The sequence below is a fragment of the Chionomys nivalis genome, chromosome 1 (genome assembly GCF_950005125.1).
Source record: "Chionomys nivalis chromosome 1, mChiNiv1.1, whole genome shotgun sequence".
Lineage (NCBI taxonomy): Eukaryota > Metazoa > Chordata > Mammalia > Rodentia > Cricetidae > Chionomys > Chionomys nivalis.
The window spans coordinates 81,498,093-81,518,019 of record NC_080086.1 but is presented as its reverse complement, the minus strand read 5'-3'; the positions used below and the strand labels follow the sequence as shown (position 1 = coordinate 81,518,019).

General features: G+C 40.6%; 2 protein-coding genes across 3 annotated transcripts in view; both read left to right on the top strand.

Annotated features, from left to right (window-relative positions):
- Positions 1–8,183: 8,183 nt before the first annotated feature.
- Positions 8,184–19,927, top strand: part of LOC130870673 (zinc finger protein 431-like) — an 80,199-nt gene continuing 68,455 nt past the window's right edge. Inside the window, exon 1 of one of the 2 annotated variants that reach the window (XM_057763416.1) lies at positions 8,184–8,307. Coding sequence is in view for 1 of the 2 variants with exons in the window: in XM_057763407.1 (XP_057619390.1) it covers positions 8,305–8,307 (3 nt within the window). In the remaining variant the exon portion in view is untranslated. The remainder of the gene's footprint in view (positions 8,308–19,927) is intronic. The other variant, XM_057763407.1, reaches the window with a different exon arrangement.
- The window catches only part of LOC130870613 (zinc finger protein 431-like), a 129,060-nt gene continuing 117,400 nt past the window's right edge, over positions 8,268–19,927 (top strand). The window contains exon 1 of the mRNA XM_057763380.1: positions 8,268–8,307. The gene's annotated coding sequence lies outside the window, so the exon portion shown is untranslated. The remainder of the gene's footprint in view (positions 8,308–19,927) is intronic.

The window sequence follows — 19,927 nt, the reverse complement described above, 5'->3', positions numbered from 1 at the left end:
ATATTATTGCATAGGGAATGTTCAATATTTTATAATTCAACCATTGAAAATGATTTCCTGAATTTATAGTTTACCATTTATTACAAGGATAATATTTTACTATCTGATTTAAATGTAAATACGTTAGAAAGAATGTTTGAAGGAAGAAAATTTTGCCTTGTTGGGGATTACAAATTGCTCATAAAAATTTTCAAAGAGGAGATTCTATTAATTGTTTAGGTTATAAAATAGGTTTATGAAAAATTAGAACACAAAAAGTTTAAATTAGAACAGATCAATTGCAGATCCTTAATGCCTTCCAAAGATTGCTAAGAGACATTTCCCACATATGGCACACTACTGAAATAGGACTTGATTAAACAGAACCTTAGATAGTGACTTGGACTTAAATAGTGCCAGTGAATTCTATGCTGATACTGAGAGAAAATTAGTTATGATTGAAGAGAAATTGCAGAAGGCATATGTGTATCATGTGTATCTGAATCTTAAGGGCATTCTGGTCATATTAACCTCCAAACATCCCCATGAAGGAATTTTAATGCAAAAGGTAGATAATATCTTAGAATGGATCATTTACCACATAAACTGTGTAAAAACTTAAAAATATATGTGGAAATGTCTCTAAGTTCATTCTAAAAGAAAAATTGGGACCTTGTCAATTATCAGGGGTAGACCTAGCAGAAATTATAGTACTTTTAACAGCTACTTTGAGTTGGAAAAGGCTGATTAAGTAATGACACATTTGCTAGAATTTACAACCATCATGGGTATACCTGTAGAACTGACTGAGCATGCTCCAGCATAGAACTCAAAGAAATTGAAACAATTTTTTGCTTATTATAATATAAAGTATAATACAGGAATATAACACAGTCCTACAGGGCAGACACTTAGATAAAGATCAAATCATACTGTACAGGCTAAGTTAAACAGGGAGGGATGATAATGATCCCCAGAAATAGATTGCATAATATTTTATTAATTTGAATTCTCTGAATGCTAATCATAAAGAAACAACAGCTCCAGAGAGACATTGGATAATAGAAAAATCAGCTGATACACTTTTAAAATGTACTGACTTCAGAAAGGAAACCAAGACATATGTTACATTGGGGAAAGAGGTTTTGGTTTTGTTTCCACAGGAGAAGAAAATCTGTGGGTACCATGTAAATTGATAAAGATTTGAACAAGAGATATTTTTTTTTTTTTTTTGTTTTGGTTTTTCGAGACAGGGTTTCTCTGTGGTTTTGGAGCCTGTCCTGGAACTAGCTCTTGTAGACCAGGCTGGTCTCGAACTCACAGAGATCCGCCTGTCTCTGCCTCCCGAGTGCTGGGATTAAAGGCGTGCGCCACCACCGCCCGGCAAGAGATATTTTTTAATTAGAAGAGATGATGGTTCATCAAACAGCATGCCTGTTTAATCTAAACAAACCTATAAAAATAACAAAGGCTTTTCATTTGATCAGATATAAATTTGCAAAAGAGAATCTCACCCAAATTAGGGTTGGAGTAGGGTTTTAATTCAGTCTATTCAGGAGAATAAACCTATCAAGTTAAGGAATCTGAAAACCACTGTACAAATTACACAACCAAAGAAAAAACAATCAAGAAAAGCTGTCTCAAGATAAAGAGTATAATTATTGCCTATTGGTCTTTCACATTGCCAAAACGATAAAATTTCATAAAGCTTCCCATATATTTGTTTATGCTTTTCTTAACAGAGATACAATGCAGACGATGTTTTGTAGTTCCAGGCCAGTTAAAGATTAAAGCTGGTTTTATAGTTAGAGCCTGGCTCTCTATTTCTCTAAATCCAAGCATGCTTATTAAAGTAAAATCCAGAATCATTGTCTCATGTCAGAAGAGCCACCTGATATGGGACAGTAGAAAAATAAGTATTTAAATACTATTTTTTGCTACTAATCTCATAATCCTTTGGCATTATATTAACTCTTTTATAGCTATTTTATGGTATAAGATTTATGATATATATATACATATATAGATAGATTTATGTGTATATATATTCTAAACATTTTGTCATATTAATGATAATATAGAATACTAATACTAAAATACTATTTCATCTACCCTCTTGTACGAGATTTCAGATTTAATTCTTTATTAGTTTTCTGCAGTGAACCATAAGCACACCTAACAGCGACTTCTGAAGTCTACAAAAGGAGGATTTAGCCACAAAATGATGATTCCTCCAGGACTATGATAGAATGGCTAAGATGAAAATACCACATAAATATCTGCTTTGGGCTACAATATCCTCAGAAGAATTCTGAGGTCACTAGCAGAGATAATCCAGCCTAACAAACAACTTTAATTAGAACTTGATAAAAGCCCTGAAATTTCCCATTACCCAGAGTCTGGACAACAAAATTGAACAACTATTTCTCATAAGACCTGGCAATTAACCAAAAATTTTCTTTTTCTTTTCTTTTTTTTTTTTTTTTTTTTTTTTTTTTGAGACAGGGTTTCTCTGTAGCTTTGGAGCCTGTCCTGTAACTCCCTTTGTAGACCAGGCTGGCCTCGAACTCACAGAGATCCGCCTGCCTCTGCCTCCTAAGTGCTGGGATTAAAGGCGTGCGCCACCACCGCCCGGCCAAAAATTTTCTTTTTAGGATCTCCAAAAGAATCATTCAGCCCTAGAGAGCAAAAAGTAAATATAAGATCACAATTACCACATTTCCAAGAGTTTTTGTTATCTCATTGGTTCATGGATATTCGTCATTGTTTAGGGTGATTAGTTGCAAGTTGCTATTGGTAATGGTCAGAAAAAAGCTAAACAAAGGAAATATGATTTAAGGTTCTTGATTTGGAAAGAGAAAAGGTGGATATAGATATGATAGGATTAAAAGAGTAGATTATTGGAACTACTCGGAAAAGGAAAAAAGGAAGATAAAGATATAATAAGTTTAAAAGGTAGATTGTAGAATCTACTTTCAAAAAGCTACTACTAGTTTTGAATGTTTTGCATTGGATCATATTTTTGTATACTGTAAAAAAAATTGTATATTTATACAAATTTGAAATGAATTTTATTAGAACATACTGTACAGACATTTCTACTCTTCTTCAAGGCATTTTACCTAATTAACTCATTTAACAATGTAATAAAAATTTTTATTTCTTGAAAGTTATAATTGCCAACTGCTTATTATAATAAAAATGCAGATTAATAATTAGACAGCTATTACACTTGAATTTGTAGTCACATTAGGCATGTTTTCAAGGTCAGATACACTTTAAATAAACATGTCATCTTGAAACACTTCAAATATCTGCAGAATGTGGCATTTAAGATGTTTTAATAACATAGTTTCTTTTCTTATGTAACAATGAGACATGTCTGCTCCTGGCAGCACTAATCTACTGCAGAGAAAACAATGGGCATCAAAGAAAATCCACATGAAATTTACTTTCTTTGTGTCAAAAGTGCCCTCAACTCCACTGCTGACAGTATGTTGTCCTAATTGGACAAGTAAGACACACACACACAAATGACTTGCAATAATTTTTGAGACATGGTGGGACAAATCTTCAAAATATCCCGCCTCACAGAAAAGTCTCTCGAAAATGCTAGACATGTAGGCCAAAGATGGATGCCCCAGCATTACAGAGGAACATTGGATGACTGTCTAGGTGTCAGGAGCCGTGTCCCCCCAAAATTTACAGGAAGCACCACCGTGAGGAGTTTTTGCAGAGGGCTTCACTTTCCAATTGTATTGAGAATAGTCTTATTGACCAAGCCTATCTCACACCCAAATTAACTGTTAATTGAGAGCTATCTGTTAGCAGAACCTGCCTCACATTCCAAACTATCTAGACAACTAGGTGTGTCACCTTGTGACTTCCTGACCAAGGAATCTTGACCTGACCCATCGTAACCTCTTGGACAATGACGGGCGTGGACCACGTGGCAAGACCCCGTGCCCCAGCCCCCCAAGCTCCCCATTCAGGGGCTATATAAGCTGTAACCATGACTCTAATAAACGGAGGCTTCGACAAATCTGCCTAGCCTCCTTCCTGCTTATCAGCCTATGTCTTTCAGGTGGTGCCTCTCCGTGACCCTGGAATAACTGACCAGCCAGGCGGGTTACAAACCCTAGACAAAGTAACCCGTCGAGGCGGCTACATCTAGGTATCTAGCTGTTTCCCTCATTTCTCACAATATTTGGAATTTACTTGCTTGCACATCAAGTTTTCCCAGTCAATATTTCCTTCTTGGGTCTCTTTCGGAGTCAAAGACACATACCTGCAAAACACCTGTTGTGCCCAGATTATGACCCCCCAGAGAGAGACGACCAGAGAGGCCCAGACTGTAGTAAGCAAGGTTTAATCAGCATAATACAAACATGTTTGGAACTCATCTCCATCCGTGTTACAGCGAGGTGTACAGAGGAGTTGTATCTCCTCTGTGGGGTAAGCTTTTAAAGGTACAACTACAAAGAGAATCTTTGAAGATGCCTTGGCACGAGTACAAGGACTTTTGCTCCCTCCCATTCTGTTAAGTCAGCTTTTTCCTTGTTTTTAGAGCAAGGCCACTGTTCTTCAGTTAGGTCATCTTTATCAACCTATACCAGGTGGCTGGCTGGGCTGAGTTAAGTGACCTTGTGCTCAGAATCTGCTGGGTTGTTGAGAAGGCCACTATCTTCCTGGGAAAACATTCTGCTAGGAAATTTCTCGACCCTTTGAGAATAAGGGGTGAGGGTCCCACAAACCATAGAAAAAACAATAAATGGGAAAAAGGAAAGAATGAATTCTTAACAGTGTGTCACAGTCCTCAGGGAGACAGCTGCCAGAGTTAGTTAATATGAACTCCTTCTGGTCTTGCATGAAAGCAGCCGTGGCCTTCTGCCAAGCCAGCCTCCTCAGTGGCAAAACCTCCTTTGTTTTGAATTTAATATAGATAGATCATCTTAAAGGTTCATATGGGAGTACAGTGCACAGTGGTATTAGGTGACAATTCCTAGACATTTTTTTTTTGTATTTGTTTCCTCTTTTGTATCTATGAGAACTATAGCATTGGTATAGTTATCTTTTCGATCAAGCATCAAGATTGACATGTTACATAGGCTGCAAAGCAGTCTACTTTTCAGTGTCATTTACTTGATTTTATCGAAGACCTTGTGGTACAAGATGAACATGCCAAAGGCATTTCTTTTTTATAATTTTTGTAATTTATATATATATTCCTGCATGACTCTGAGGTAAGACTGTCCCTAAATGTCCCTGATTTTACATTGTAAGTGTGAGACTAAGAGCTCTGGACCTCAAAGATATCCTGACTCATAGGGAAGCCAGGCTATACCAAGAGCTGCAATAGGGCAGTTGTTGAGGGGTAGAGCCACAATAGGACAATTTGGCCCTAAAGAGGAAAGTGTCTTGACTTATTGGGAAGTCAGCCTACCTGTAGCTGGGAAGCAGTGGGGACTCCTGTTCTCACTGCAGGATATAGCAATTCCCCTCCCCTCCTGAAGTGCCCCTAAAGCTAAGCTCTTCTCTGTTCCCCTAAGGGAAAATAATAGGAGAGCTATCTCCTTCTTGGGCAATCCAAGAAGATACTTCTGCTAACACTGTGCTAAAGGGGAAGCCCTACAGAAATGAAACAATTTCCTTTATCTCCAAAAAAAGTTGTCACATCTTCTGCTCAGCCTTGCTAATGCCCCCTAAGGGAGAATCTTAGAAATGTTTTTCAGCTTAGTCCTCTAAGGGATGTCCCAGCCAGGTTCTTGTATTCTATGTGGAATGAAGATCTTCACCCAAGACTCTTTGGAGGAGATTTATTTGAGAATGTGGAGGCCAGGAGAGTGGTAGCCTCCTGGTGAGGTGAATGACAGCCTGCAACTGAACAGGCAGAAGGGCTTATATAGGCTTCTTAGGCAAGGAGTTTACCCAGGGAGAAGTTTATCTTCTCGGGGATTGATTAGTTTTCCCTTCTCAGGGATTGGTTAGTTTAGTTGGTTAGGGTCAAGAATGACTCTGATTTCAGGACCAAACTGTTTTCCTGTCACTGGTCCTTTTTAGACTTTTGGCTCTAATCTTAGGGCCAGGGAATATTTCTTTCACCAGCTCTGATTCTAGGGACAATGGATGTTTCTTTGGTCCTGGTGTGAGAGTCAGTGTGTGTTTCTTAGGTTTTGGGTTCAGGGATAAAATGTTTCTTTCCCTGGCTCAGGTCTCAGATCCAGGATGCATTTGTTTCACTGGCTCTGGGTTCAGTGTCAGTGTTCAGCGACTGATGTTTTCTTTGGCTGGCTTTTATAGCCTGTAGTGGTTATGTTCACAAGTGGATTTCATAATTGAACATGCTTAGGAATACACAGGTTTAGCTCTAATCTTAGGGCCATCTCCTAGTAATTAGAGCTGCTCCTGATGCATCCAAAGTTGTACAATGTCTTGTCAAGCCCTCCCACCACATGGACCGATGTTCCGGTGGGGAGGCTGCATGGGGTGGTGGCTGAGCTCCAGTCACAGGATTGCACACTCCAGCCGCAAGGGCTCCAGACTGCCACCCAACTTGCTAACCGTCTCTGGTAGAACTTCTTCTTCTAAAAGCCCACCACTGGAGGCGAAAAGCACGTTCTTTTCCTGACTCGGGGGTGAAAGAAAAGAAGAATCTCATCCACAGGAAAGTCCCCAAATCGCCAAGACCTACCGCTTTTGACTGGAACAAAAAGTCCATATGCTAATGGAGGGGGTGGAAAAGAGCAAATCAGGAATCCGCGGGAACCAGGCGCCTCCACCCTCAGAGAGCACCCAAGTCTCCAGCCTCAGGTTCCGGGTCGCTCCCCTCCCACCGACCGCGCAGCAGCAGCTGGAAGTTAGCGAAGCACTCTCTGGGTCCGTCAATCAAGCGCGGCCTCCCGCCTCCACCTCCCCTCCACGACCACAAAATAAAATAAAGGGGAAAAAAAGTAATTTGGGAAGTCGTCTGGACAGGGAATTCGTCCCAGATTCGGGGAGGCCGCATGCACAGAAATGACCGCCAGCACCGCATAGGCCGCCGGCTCAGCAGCCCCTGCCACGAGGTCCTCGCCGCGCGCCCTCCGCTCTCCAGCTGCCCCGCGACCCGGCCCTGGTCAAAGTTGCAGGAATCGCCACAAGGACTGACAGCTGCTCAGCGGGCTCGGCGGGACGCACGGCTGCCGGGGTTTCCGGGAGTTTCTGGGGGCCCGGCCCGGGCTAGCGGGTGGGAAGGCGGAGGCGAGGGGTCGCCGGCTGTGTCAAGGACTGCGCTGCAACACACGACTTCCGCTGCTGCGCAGCCGCGCCTGAGGCAGGGCACTGAGCCGCAGGGTTTACAGGGCGACTTCCGGTCTGCCCGCCAGTTTGCCTCAGCATCAGCCAGCCTTCCCCTCTCTCTCCCCGCCCACCCCCTCCGCTGCAGGCCGCTAGGGCCTCCCGCGGTCACGTGTTGGTGGCAAGTTTAGGGCTGGATGGTGCTCGCACTGTGCCCAGATATCAGACCCCTGCCCGGCTGGGCCCCGCAGTTAGACCCGCCCCACTCTCCACCCTGGGCGCTCTAAGGACGCTGAAACCCTCGTCGGGTCAGCTTGAAGCTCTGGGTCGCCAGTTCCAGGCGCGCTCCACCCCTCCTCACATCCAGCCTTGGGCCTGCAGCCTGAGTCATTTACCCCGCCATGCCCAACCCGGACCACCTCTTACCAAGGCTCCCGCCGCGCTCACCACCTGCCCTGCGCCCTCACCAAGTCCTGGTTCCTACTTTTCTTTCCTGATTTTCTGAGGTACATGTGACACCCAGGAAAAAAGCACCTTTAGCTCATTTTTACCTCAGCATTGAACCACAGAACAAATACTCCCCTTTGTGTCCTTAAATCTCTTCTGGACATCCTTCCACGCCTGTGACAAGGAATTACTCTATCCACAAAAAATAGTGGACTGTGAAACAACCACGTAGTGTCCAGGTGGAAGAAGGAGAAGTGCCTATAGGAAGACAGTCGGGTCTGAAACCAGATCCAAGGGCAAGTGCTATTGAAAAGCACACCTCCACTGATCTAGAAAAGGTCTTTTTCTGGTTTGGAAAGCAGGGTCAGCAAATACTGTGCTGTGTCTTTAAGAAGAGGCTCACCCTATGGGAGGTGCACTTGTCACTCAGGCATCACTACCCAATCAGGCACTCCAGGTAATTTGCCAGTCAGAAATATTGGAGGACGCTTCCGGGTTCCAGCTTGGCTGTGAAGTGGAAGTGGAGCCAGTCCTGTGTGCCATTCAACTAAAACTCCTCCAGGAAACTGCGTGGAGCGCTTGGGAAAGCAAGGAAACCGCGGCATGGTGAGTGAGGGGCTGCTGTCCCTGGACTGGGAGGAGCAGACGGTGAGGTGCTGGAACTGGTGTGGTGGTTCCTCTCCAGTTATGCATGGGAAATGCAGATTCTGCATGCTTTCCAGCTCAATGTAGTGCATGCGACTCCCTGAATAGGGCAGGCCTCTGAATAATTTGGCTCTGTGGGCTGAATCTGCTCAGAGCATTGGGAGCAGGGAGCTGTGTGGAGAAACCTATTTCTAGGCAACACGGAAAGCAGGTTGCCAAACTCATGGAGGTCTGATTTCTCTAGTATCTTCTAGATGTTCAGAGCGCATTTCACCTTTATGTGTGAGATCCACTTACTGTTAATATTGTGGAGGTTGTGAAATCAACCATATATTGGGTATCCCTCCACTTCCATGCCGTGATGTAGAAGAGTAGAATTGCTAATATAAAGGATTTATCAATGCTTAGAAAATATTAAGTCTCAAAAAGTAGAATTTAAGGGAGACAGGGCTGTCTCTGTTTACTTGTCGGGCCTCATGAGGCAGGGTCTTGAGTATTTCCCATTGTATTTTCCCGAGCCTAACTTGAGTTGGCCTGAGGCCTAGTGTAACTTTCTGAGTCTAGCTAGATATTGAAGACCTGTCTCTGACTACCCGGACCAAGACCTGCCTCTACCCAGCTACCACTAACGTGGCAAAGTACTATTGGCCCTTGTTCCTTACTCCACCTGGGCCCATCCCAGGCTTCTCTGCCCTCATCACAACTCTATATAAGTCCCTGTTTGATACCACTAAAGGAGTTTCTGCTTTGACAGACACCCTACTCAGTGGGTGTGTTTTTCCCTGGTGTCCAGAGCAGAGGGTGGCTGAGTTGTGACACTCATCATCCCTTTCAGCCCCACAGAGAGTCTGGCAAGTCAGGCTCTGCCCCTGCTTGTTCTGCCTGAGAATCAAGCAGACTGGTGCCCCTTGTAAGGAAGCTCTATCCTGTCAGGAGCTGTTGCTGCCAGAGAACAGGGCATGTGCTGACCAGGCCTGTTAGAGATTAGGATACTAAATGCACAGTTGTTCAACAGGATTTTTCAGACATTTGCCTCCAAACCTTTACAGAGAAGTCTTCCCTGGTTTACAACCTGGCACTAGGTCCATCTGCATACAAAAAAAAAAAAAAAAAAAGAAAGAAAGAGAAAAAGAAAACAGTCCTATAACTAGGGGGTAACAGGGTTACAACCAACTTTAAGGCCTGGTGTGCCATAGAAGTTTCGTTTTCTTTTAGAGAAAAGCATAGTTCTGCCTAATGGATGATACCAGGTGACAGCTTTTTGAAAAATGAAACACTGTTGTGTTAAGGACTGGCCTGATCAACTAAAGCTTTTGTTTAGGCTCTCCAGCAGGGAGAAGGGACCTTCTTGGGAGAGAGAATACCAGCCTAGGGCCTAGGCTTTGTAAGCTTCCCTAGAGTCTGATGTATTGACATTTGAACAGAACTACTTTGGTAATTGCCTGGGGTCAAGGCCCTTTTGGAAGGGTTGCTGTAGATCTGAGAACTCCTCAGAGCTATGGTTGTCAATCCCAAGGCCTTTTTGGTTTTAGTAATGGTCACATAAGACCCCATGTTCCCCTTGTGTAGCATTGTTTGATTAGCCTCCCCTTGAATTTGTACTAAGTGTGAGGGTTTCTGCTGACTTCATTGAAGTTTTTCTTTTCCTTCCATTTCCCCCCAGAAGAAGATACAAGCTTCTGGTCTTAAGAAACTTACTTGGCATGAAACTTGGCATTGCTAGAAATCCCCACCCTAGCTTTTATCTTTTCTTTTCTTTTTCTTTTTCCTTTTTTTTTTTTTTTTGTTTTGTTTTGTTTTTTGTTTTTTGAGACAGGGTTTCTCTGTAGCTTCGAAACATGTCTTGGAACTAACTCTTTTAGACCATGCTGGCTTTGAAGTCCCAGAGATCTGCCTGCCTTGCCTCTAGAATGCTGGGTAGGTCTGTGCCACCAGTGCTAGGCTGCTTGTCACTTCTCTACCTTCTACTTGTCCTATCTTCCTCATCCCCTGGGACCTTCACCACAGGACCCTGCCAGTGTTTCATGCCGCAAGTGTACTTAAGAAAGTGTTCTGGGAATATCTTTGCTGTCTAATCCTCCCGTCTGCCTGGGTGACTAGACCTACAAATTCCCTATCTCTTTTGAATTGTTTAAGCTTCAGGTAGAGATGGATAAGTACCATCAATAAAGAGATTTTTCTTTGTTAATTATTTTTGTGTGAAGTGATTTCTCACATAAAGGCATATTATTTCTAGAACTGTTGTTTTCCATCCTGTTGGAAAAACTGTGTTTGAGATAGGCTCTCTAAGGTTGACTTGGGTGGCCTTGATTCCAGTCTGTTGCACTCAAGAAATTGGCCTTGTTGTCCTCTATATTATACCTTCAATATTATTAAATTGCATGGACAGTCATCTCAGTCTATCTCGGTTTTAAAATAATCTGTTTGAGTCATTTAGTCAACTATGCAGTGTATTCACAGGAAAAGGATCCACATATGGAACATTGCTTCTGTCTTCTGACCAAAATAGGGGGAAGAATTTATTCTGTACTTTGCAGGGGAAATAGGGTAGGCAACCAGCTCCTGGAATCAGCATTATGATAAAGGACTTAATTGTGCTAAGGGGAGTGTTTCTGTAATTTCTCAGCGTGTTTTAATTCATGTCATGTGAGTGAACACAGATCAGTGTGGGTGTACAGTTTGGAAAGGTTATCTTGAGCCAATGAATACTGAAGGTATAATTAAGCAGAGATCCTATGCAGATATGTTCAGCCCTGCTTGACAAAGGGGCAAACTGTTGTGATCCTTCCTAAAAGGCTGTTATTTTTCTTGTTTAAGATGTGCACCTTAGAGAAAAGGTGCGAGAACTCTTTGATATGCTCTAATTCCTAGTCTGGACCACATGGCTATAGAGTCTGTTTCAACATTTCAAAATTAATTTTGAAATTATATTTCCGTTATCTTCACATTCTCTTCTTGCTTCCAAGCCTACCATGACGCCTCATTGTTTTCTAATTCATGACTTCTTTTTCTTTAACAACAATTGACTGTGACCTGTGTTTGTCAGCAGGATTTTCCATGTATGAGGCAATGGGTTCTCTGAACTAGAGATTGAGTATGTAATGTGATGGTCACACAAAGAATCATGTGATTTGTATGAGGAACAGGATGTTTTCAGGAGAGTAGAAGATAAGGTCCTGTCTATTGCACTGGAAGGTCAGAGCTAGAAGGACTGTGTTGCCTGAGTCATTTGATCTTGGCTAACCCAGTAGGGGAGCTGCTAGCATTCTGAGGCACACCTGGGAGGCAATAACCAATGAGGAACTTTGGAGAGTCTGAGAAATGAGGATTACTGGTGATGCGTAATTTTTGGGTTCTTTCTGGGATTCCTCTCTGCTTTTGCTGTAGCAAATTGTAAGGAAGACAACAAGCTGTGCCTTGGTGAGTTTGGCATGTTCAGAGCAGGTCTGCTGTGCTGTCATTTCTGCTGGGAATTGGATGGACCAAGAGCCAGACTGATTATGTGTGGCCATGTGGTGACTTGGATAATGGCCCTTGTCCTCTGAGCCTCCCTGTGTATGGATTTCTTGGGAAGTGGGAGACTCTGCAGCCCTGGAATGGGAGGATATGATGCTTGTAGTAACTCTGTCCAGTGTGCACACATGAGCACTGCTTTTTGTGTGCAGAGGGGAGACAGATTGGAAAACTGAAGGTCTTGTTTTTAGAAGTTCTGAATATGGCATTCCACTCTCAGGTTTTTCTCGTAAATGTTACAAGTAGTTTAGAAACTGTTAGAAAGATGGTGATGGGATCATCTTTCAGCAATACATGACTAGACTACTGTTAAGTTTCTCGTCCACCAGCCACAGTGATGTGATTAAGTGAAGTTTAGTTCCAGAGGACAAAAGGAGTTTCTGATCTGCAGAGATATCTCATGTGTGCATGGTGTAGGTGTATGATAGGTCAGAATTCAAATCAAAACTGCATTTTTCTTATACCACAAGGAGGTATACAGGGCTGCAGAACCTTAGCAAGGAATCACCTTCATTTGCAGAGAGATCTCTAGAGCATGGGGTTTCAGTCTTTGGAAGAAATGTTAGTAGCTAGAGGGACAAAAACAATTTAAAGGTCACTTTGGGCTAATTTTATGAAAGTTGTGATGTATTTATTTAATTACTATGCTAATAGGATTATAGATAGATTGGTAACATTAGCCATAATCGCACTTTTTCTTGCTAAGTTTCCTTTGGTCTTCTGATTAAAAGTTGACAATATTTTCATATCTTTGTTCTTGGACTTTTCTCTACACCCCCCTTTATTCTTTCATAAATATTGTATATATTTTTAATTGTTGTATCTTTAGTATAAAGATAAGTAAGCATTGAAGTCATATTATATCAATCTCTGTCTACTTTCTCATAATTCCATTGAACATTCTGAGTGTTTCCACTGTGAATGTAGCTTTGTAATCAGCTTACCTCTTATAAACTGATGGGCATTGTCATTTCATTGAATTCATTTTATGGTGCAAATTTATCATACAAAACACCTTAATCTTACTGCATCATGTTTCCAAGGATCATTTATTCACTTCTTTACTTATTTAGGCTCTTGTTCCTGTTGTTAATTTGTAAAAGACTTTTGGTTTGTCATACAGAAGGTGTTATTGGTCTTGATATGTGACCCAGCACAGTTTCTTTTTGAGGATGACCTGAGTTTCATTATCTACACTCAAATGGGAGGCTTTTTAACTTTTTACTATTCCACATTCAGGGGATCTGAAATCTTTTTTGGTATGTCATATATGTGTATGTATATATATATATATATTTATTTATTTATATATGTACACGTACACACACACACACACATATAGTGAATGTCTATTGCTCCTGGAGCAGAGTGTGTCTTCCCGTTCCTGAAACACTGATGTATCCCCTCAGGTAGTGAAGCATTAAGGCTAATTTGTGTTTCTGTGTATGATTGCTTAGTAGTCAAGGAATCATAGAAGTTTCATAGGACAATTGATGTTAGACATTCATTTTGTGTACCCTATATATCTTGCAAACTTCATTGTATCTTGACAACTAAAGAGTATTTATCCTGGAAATTGCCGTTACCTTATGTTTCTGATAAAGCTAAAAAAATCTGATAGCTCTTCATAAAACAGTCATAGCATCCTCTTGCTGTGGTGACTGCAGCCCAAGCCTGAGTTCATTCTTCAGGGTCCTATCAGTTGATTGGTAAGTAAGCACAGGTGCTTAGAAGACTTCATGAAAAATTTAGTTAGCAGTCATTTGTGTGATATATGGTCCCCCCCATCCTTCTTATTTTCTCGATATCCCAAGTAAGTGAGTAAGGCAGTATTATCTGATTTCTTAGACCAAATATTTCTTCTGTTGCATGGTTATTACTGATGATAAAGTCCCATCAACAGTAAAAAGGAAACAAGGAGAAAGAAATGAAAAGTGTAGTTGGATATTTCTCTCCCACCCACCAATTTCTCAATAACCACTCAGAGGCTTATATTAGTTATAAATATTTGGCCAGTGGCTCAGATTATTACTTGCTAGCTCTGCCCCATGGTTCCTGGTTGGTTACCTTACATCTTGCTTCTCTGGTAGCTCTTAGTGTCTCCATTATTCTGACATCTTTCTCTCTGTATATCTGTTAGTTTTTCCACCTAGCTATATTTTGCCTTGCCATATATCAAAATATAGTAGGGCTGCAGGCTGCATCTAGTCTCCTGGCTAGCTTAACCCCCAGAAATAACCACATAGAAATTGTATTAATTAAATTACTGCCTGGCCCATTTTATCTAGCTTCTTCTTGGCCTTGATTTAATCCATTTCCATTAATATGTATCACCACTTGACTGTGGCTTACCAGCATGAATCTAACCAGCATCCATCTTGGACAGGACAATCATGGCATCTGCCACACTATTCTTCTTCCCAGCATCCTGTTCGGTCTACTCCACCTATCTAAATTCTGCCCTATCAAAAGGATAAGGCAGTTTCTTTATTCAACTAATGAAAGCAATACCAATACAGAAGGACCTCCTACAGCACCAAAAGAGCTTTAATCATTAACCATACAAAGCAACACATATTCACAGAATACAGAATACCCCACATCAGAAAGTTTTCATTTTGTTGAGAAAAACAGCACTAGGTAGTTTCAGATGACAGTACAATGCCAAAAAGGATTCAGGGATTATCAAGGATTTTAGCTCCATTGAAGGGAAGACCCTGGTTCTACATTTGAAGCCTTGGAAGGTGCTCTATCCAGCTAAGTCCTAATTTTATGGAAGAGTACACAAAGTAATTTCTTGTCAGCAGCAACATCATACAGAAACAGCACCAAATTTGGTCTAGGCTTGGTAGCGTCTATTATATTTTGGCGGGATAACATATGTTATACTGATTCTGAACACAGGAAAGCTATAAAATGTAAAGGTCATGGATTCTTCTTCTGTGGTCAGTACATCACTGTCATACCCATCTATGTTTGGCAGGGTCATAGCCCCAGTGAAGAGATTGTTAGAGTTCATTGCAAGAAGCAGTAGATATGACGCTGGGTTGCATTTGAGACCACAGGATATTGAGATACCCAAGCAATGAGACATCTGCCATAGAGAGTTGCATATGTGGAATAGAACTTGCAAAAGAGTACAGTACATGAGAAGTTGCAGGATATTGTGAGATATGTTGATCAAACTTTGATTATAAAGCTTTCTTGGGGTAAGAAAACAGAAATAGCTAGTAGCTGACCAAAAAATATCATAGTGGTCCAATACTGTGAAAAGAAAAGAAACATATAGTGGCAAGGTTGGGCTGTTAGAGGATATTGACCTTTTGTGGATGGAGAATGGAGGAGATATGAGTCACCAGTGACTGATCCACTTCATCTCTAATCATTCAGGTTCTTACCACTGATATCTAAATCCCTATATTTTCTTGATAAAGATTCATTAGTTAACACTTCATCTGGCACTCTAAAAGACATGCTTAATAAACATCAAGGGGTAATTAAGATCCCCAGAGATTGATTACACTGCAGCTTATTAACTTGAAATATTTCAAATGCTAATGAAAAGGAAATGATATCTGGGGGGAAAGTTAAAAGTTACACCCTTTCATTTTGATTTAGACAAAAGGGGAAATCTTGTGAAATATTGTTTGAAGATGTGTTACATTCAATTATACTGTGAAATATTTGTTTAGTGATGCAAGAATGTATTACATTCTTTTATGTTGAATTTATTTAACTCTGTGAAGCTGTGTTACTTTGCCTGCCTAAAACACCTGATTGGTCCAATAAAGATCTGAATGGTCAGTAGATAAACAGGAGAAGGATATGTGAGGATTTCCGGCAGAGATAATAAAGAGAAGGTCAAAAAGAGAAGAATTGAGGAGGGAAGAAGAGGATAGAAGGACATTAGGGACCAGCCATACAGCTGCAAGGCCAGCCTTGATGTAAGAAGTAAAGAAAAGTGTTTTTAATAGAGAAAGATGAAAGATCAGAGGTGAATGTAGATGAAATAATTTAAGAAAATCTGTATAGAAAGAAACCAAGCTCAGCCTGGGTATTCATAGGTAAGAATAAGTCTCTATTTGTTTCAGTTGGGAGTTGGGTGGTGAGCCTCAAAAGAGAAAAAAAGAAAAAACCAACTTTAGAATGGAGCATCCTTTGGACGTATGCCACAAAATAGTATAGCAGCTCCTTGGGGGTATATCTATTCCCAGGTTTCTGAGGAATTGCCATTTTGATTTCCATAGTAGCTGTAAAGGTTTGTAAACGTTATATGCCATACAAGAACCAGAGTGATGTAATTTAAGTTTTGCTCCATATTGTGACAGTCTAAAATTTAAGAATTTTTCAGTGACTTGAAATTTTTAGGCCTGCTCATATCCAAATACCCAAGTTCGAAGGCCCATAATTTTCTGCTACTCCAGATCCAGGGAATTTGACATCCTCTTCCCCTGTATGTCACCTCTATACACATGGAAGGCATTCTCTCTCATACAAAAAAGATATACAAACTGTGTGGATGGAATTGTTTTCAAAAGTTCTTGTGACTCATAAAGCAATAAAAGCAAAACACATTGCTTTAAGTGTATAATATAAATCATGAACTGTTTCCTTAAAACTCTGCTATGTTGCTTTATGTTTGAAAAAGTTTTTATTTCCTCTCTCTGCTGCAGACTTACAGGCAATCATCTGTCACAGGAAACAAAGTAATGGCTAAGTGATCTTAACAAATATTTTATTTATTATAAGTGAATGACATTCTTTTAGTAATTAAAACTATTTTGTACAAATTTAAAGAATCAGAAATCTTCCAGTGAGTCTCTCCAGTTTTGGTGGAAAAGCTCTCCTTGTCCAATCCATTTTCTGTTATTGGCAAAAGTCACAGCTGCAGTGCACAAAATGAGGCCTGACTATTGCTTTCTTCTGGTTACATTTTCATTAAAATCTTGTTCTTATGTAAGTGACCGTATGTTTGTAGGTCTGTCTTTGTGTATTGTTTTACCAGTGGTTTTATCTATGTTGCTGATTTTATTAAGTATCATTTAACTTTAATGTTGTTTCTCTAGAAAATGATGTATCTTCACCATTTTTTTATTCAGAAAGTTTACTATTATGATGTTACGAGTTCTTTGAGCATTTGTTGGCTTGGGAAGTTTCTTTGGAAAGACAGTTGTTTTCTCTTCTTGATCTAGGAGGCTCACTTCTCCTTATTGCTTTGTATACCTGTATTTTGCTGTTGTTGCCATCTTCATGTTTGTTTTTTTGTTGCTTAAATGATTGATATTGTTAACATGCTGGCTTTTTTTTTTTAAAAAAAACTTCTCATATTTTATTGTCTGTCTTAATTAGCTTCAGCTGTCAATATGATGTAATCTAGAGTAATTTGAGGGAGCATCACTTGAGGCTTTGCCCAGATCAGAACTGCTAGTTCCTATTTTGTAAAAACATGTGTTGATTTGGGATCCTCTTCCACTGATGTTCTAATATCCTAAGCAAGTGGACCTGAGATGGACAAGAGAGCTAGCTGAATCTGAGACAGTAATTAAGCAAGAGAGAAAGCCAGAAAACAATATAATGTTTCTTTGTAGTTTTTGTCTTAAATTTCTAGCTTGAGTTTTTACCCTAAGCTACCAGTTGTGGGATGTTATCTGGTAATATCAGTCAAATATGCTTTTGGATAGAGAATTTAATCACACCAAGAAACAAGCAAGTTAGGTCAAAATGTAGCTCACCATAGTCCATTAGTTCACTTAGTCCATTCATTGGGCTGTGTTATCCTGTATCCAGTTAGTTAGGAAAGTTTTTGACTATGAAGTTTGTTTAAACTATTTTATTGGTCTTAGAGCTAAGATTCTTCTTTAATTCCTATTTTTCTTACATTTTGACATTTTATAGTGTTTCAGATTTCCTGGCTGTTATGTTTTAGGAAATTTTTAGATTTAATATTTTCCCTGATTAATAAATCCATTTCTTCTATCATACATTCAAAGCCTGAAATTCTCTGTTCCATGTCTGATATTATTATGGTGAAGCTTGCCATTGTAGATTTTCATTTCCAGAATTCCTTCAGTTTCCATCTTTAAATTTTTTTCTGTTTTCTAAATTTAGGTCTTATGCACATTCATTCATTTCCATCAACTGCTTGGTTTTGGGTTTTTTGGTTTTGTTTTATTTTTATTTTGCTTTCTTTAAGGAAATCAATAATTTTTGAAAATATTTCATTATTTTTACCCTGCTTTCTTTAAGGGATTCATTCACTTCCTTTTTAAGGACATCTGTCCTCTTCATAAAACTGGTCATGATCTGGTAGTGACATACTGGAGTCTAGCTATCTGGGTTTGAAGTGGTTGTGGTTCTAAGTGCTGATTTCTTAGTTTGTCTCTGTTAAGTGGGTGTTTTGTTCCTTAGTTTCTCTTGCTTTCTGATTTCTCTGTTCTGTGTGGCCTATAGTTGATCATGTGTTCTCAACCAAAATTGGTGCTTGGAAATTTTGTAGAAGGTGTGACATTTGTTTCAGGTGGGAGCAACAGTCAAAGTTTGTGGATATAAAAAAGGAAGAGGGGAAGGAGCTTGGAGATAGCATTGAGGGGACACTGGGAGAGTGGGAGAGGCCAGTGGGTAGGTTGCCTAAATGGACTTCTGGCAGATGGTGTGCTTTTTATTTGAGTGAATGGTCTCCACCCAATTTGGAGGCTACAACACAGAGGGCCGGGCGATGGTGGCGCACGCCTTTAATCCCAGCACTCGGGAGGCAGAGGCAGGCGGATCTCTGTGAGTTCGAGACCAGCCTGGTCTACAAGAGCTAGTTCCAGGACAGGCTCCAAAACCACAGAGAAACCCTGTCTCGAAAAACCCAAAAAAAAAAAAAAAAAAAAAAAAAAAACCACAGAGATGAGCCAGGAAGTAGGGTTGGGGATAGTGTTGGGGTGTTATTGAATGAATAGAGAAGGTACACAGGCAAGCAGTCTATAAGGATTTTTCATGGCTGTCATGTCCTCTCATCCAGCAGGGAGTCAGGTTGCCTACCTGTTCTTGCTGATGTGGCCTTCACTTGAACAGAGGAAAGTCTTTCAATTCGGGGGTGGAGACATGGCTTTTGGGATAGCAGCTGTAGGGTTGATGGAGGATTTGGGGTCTGTGAGAACACAGGGAATGTGAAAGTTTCATGGGCTAGTAGACTGCCTCCCTGTTCTTGTGGCTTCTGTAACATGCATATGAGCAGGGGATGTTTGCCTGGGTTGGGAACTGGAACACAGTCATATTCCTCTCTTTCTGTATGAGAATATATACTATGCCATGATTTGTTGGAAGTCACTAATTTGTTTCTTGATTTTACAAGGTGTGAGAGTCAAGAGATTGCCTTGAGTGTCAGAAGGTACATTGGACATTTGCATTCTTTGCTTTGATATAGATTATGAATCTTGCATCTTCCTTTGTACTTTTTTTGTATTTATTCTTCTCTCATTCAGTACATCCTGACTGCAGTGTCCCCTTCTTGCACTGCTTCCTGTTTCTTCACACCAGATCTCCATTCCCCTAGATCCACTGCTACAGTTTTCCTTCAGAAAAAGTACATCTTCCAGGGATATCAGCCAAACACATCATACCAAGGAGTAATAAGACCAGGCACAAACTCCTCTATCAAAGCTGTACAAGGCAATACAATACGAGGGAAAAGGTACCAAGAGCAGGCAATAGAGTCACAGACAATAGGACCCCTACAATTAGGACAACCATAAACACCATAAACTATAAAACCATAGCAGCATGTGTGCAGAAGACCTGGCACATTGACTTGAAGGCTCCATGATTGCCACTTACATTTTTCTGAGCCCTTACAAGCCTTGCTTACTTGATTCAGTGGGCCCTGTTTTTCTTCAACCCCTCTGGATCCTACAATCCTAACCCCTCTTTCTATAGAATTTCTATAGCTCAAGCTAATGTTTGGGTAGGGATCTCTGCAGGTTCTTTCATGAGCTCCTGAAAGAAGACTCTCTGATAAATATTGGGTTAAGTGCCAATCTATGATTATAGCTGAAAATAGGTTGAACCATTCATTGATTTTTTT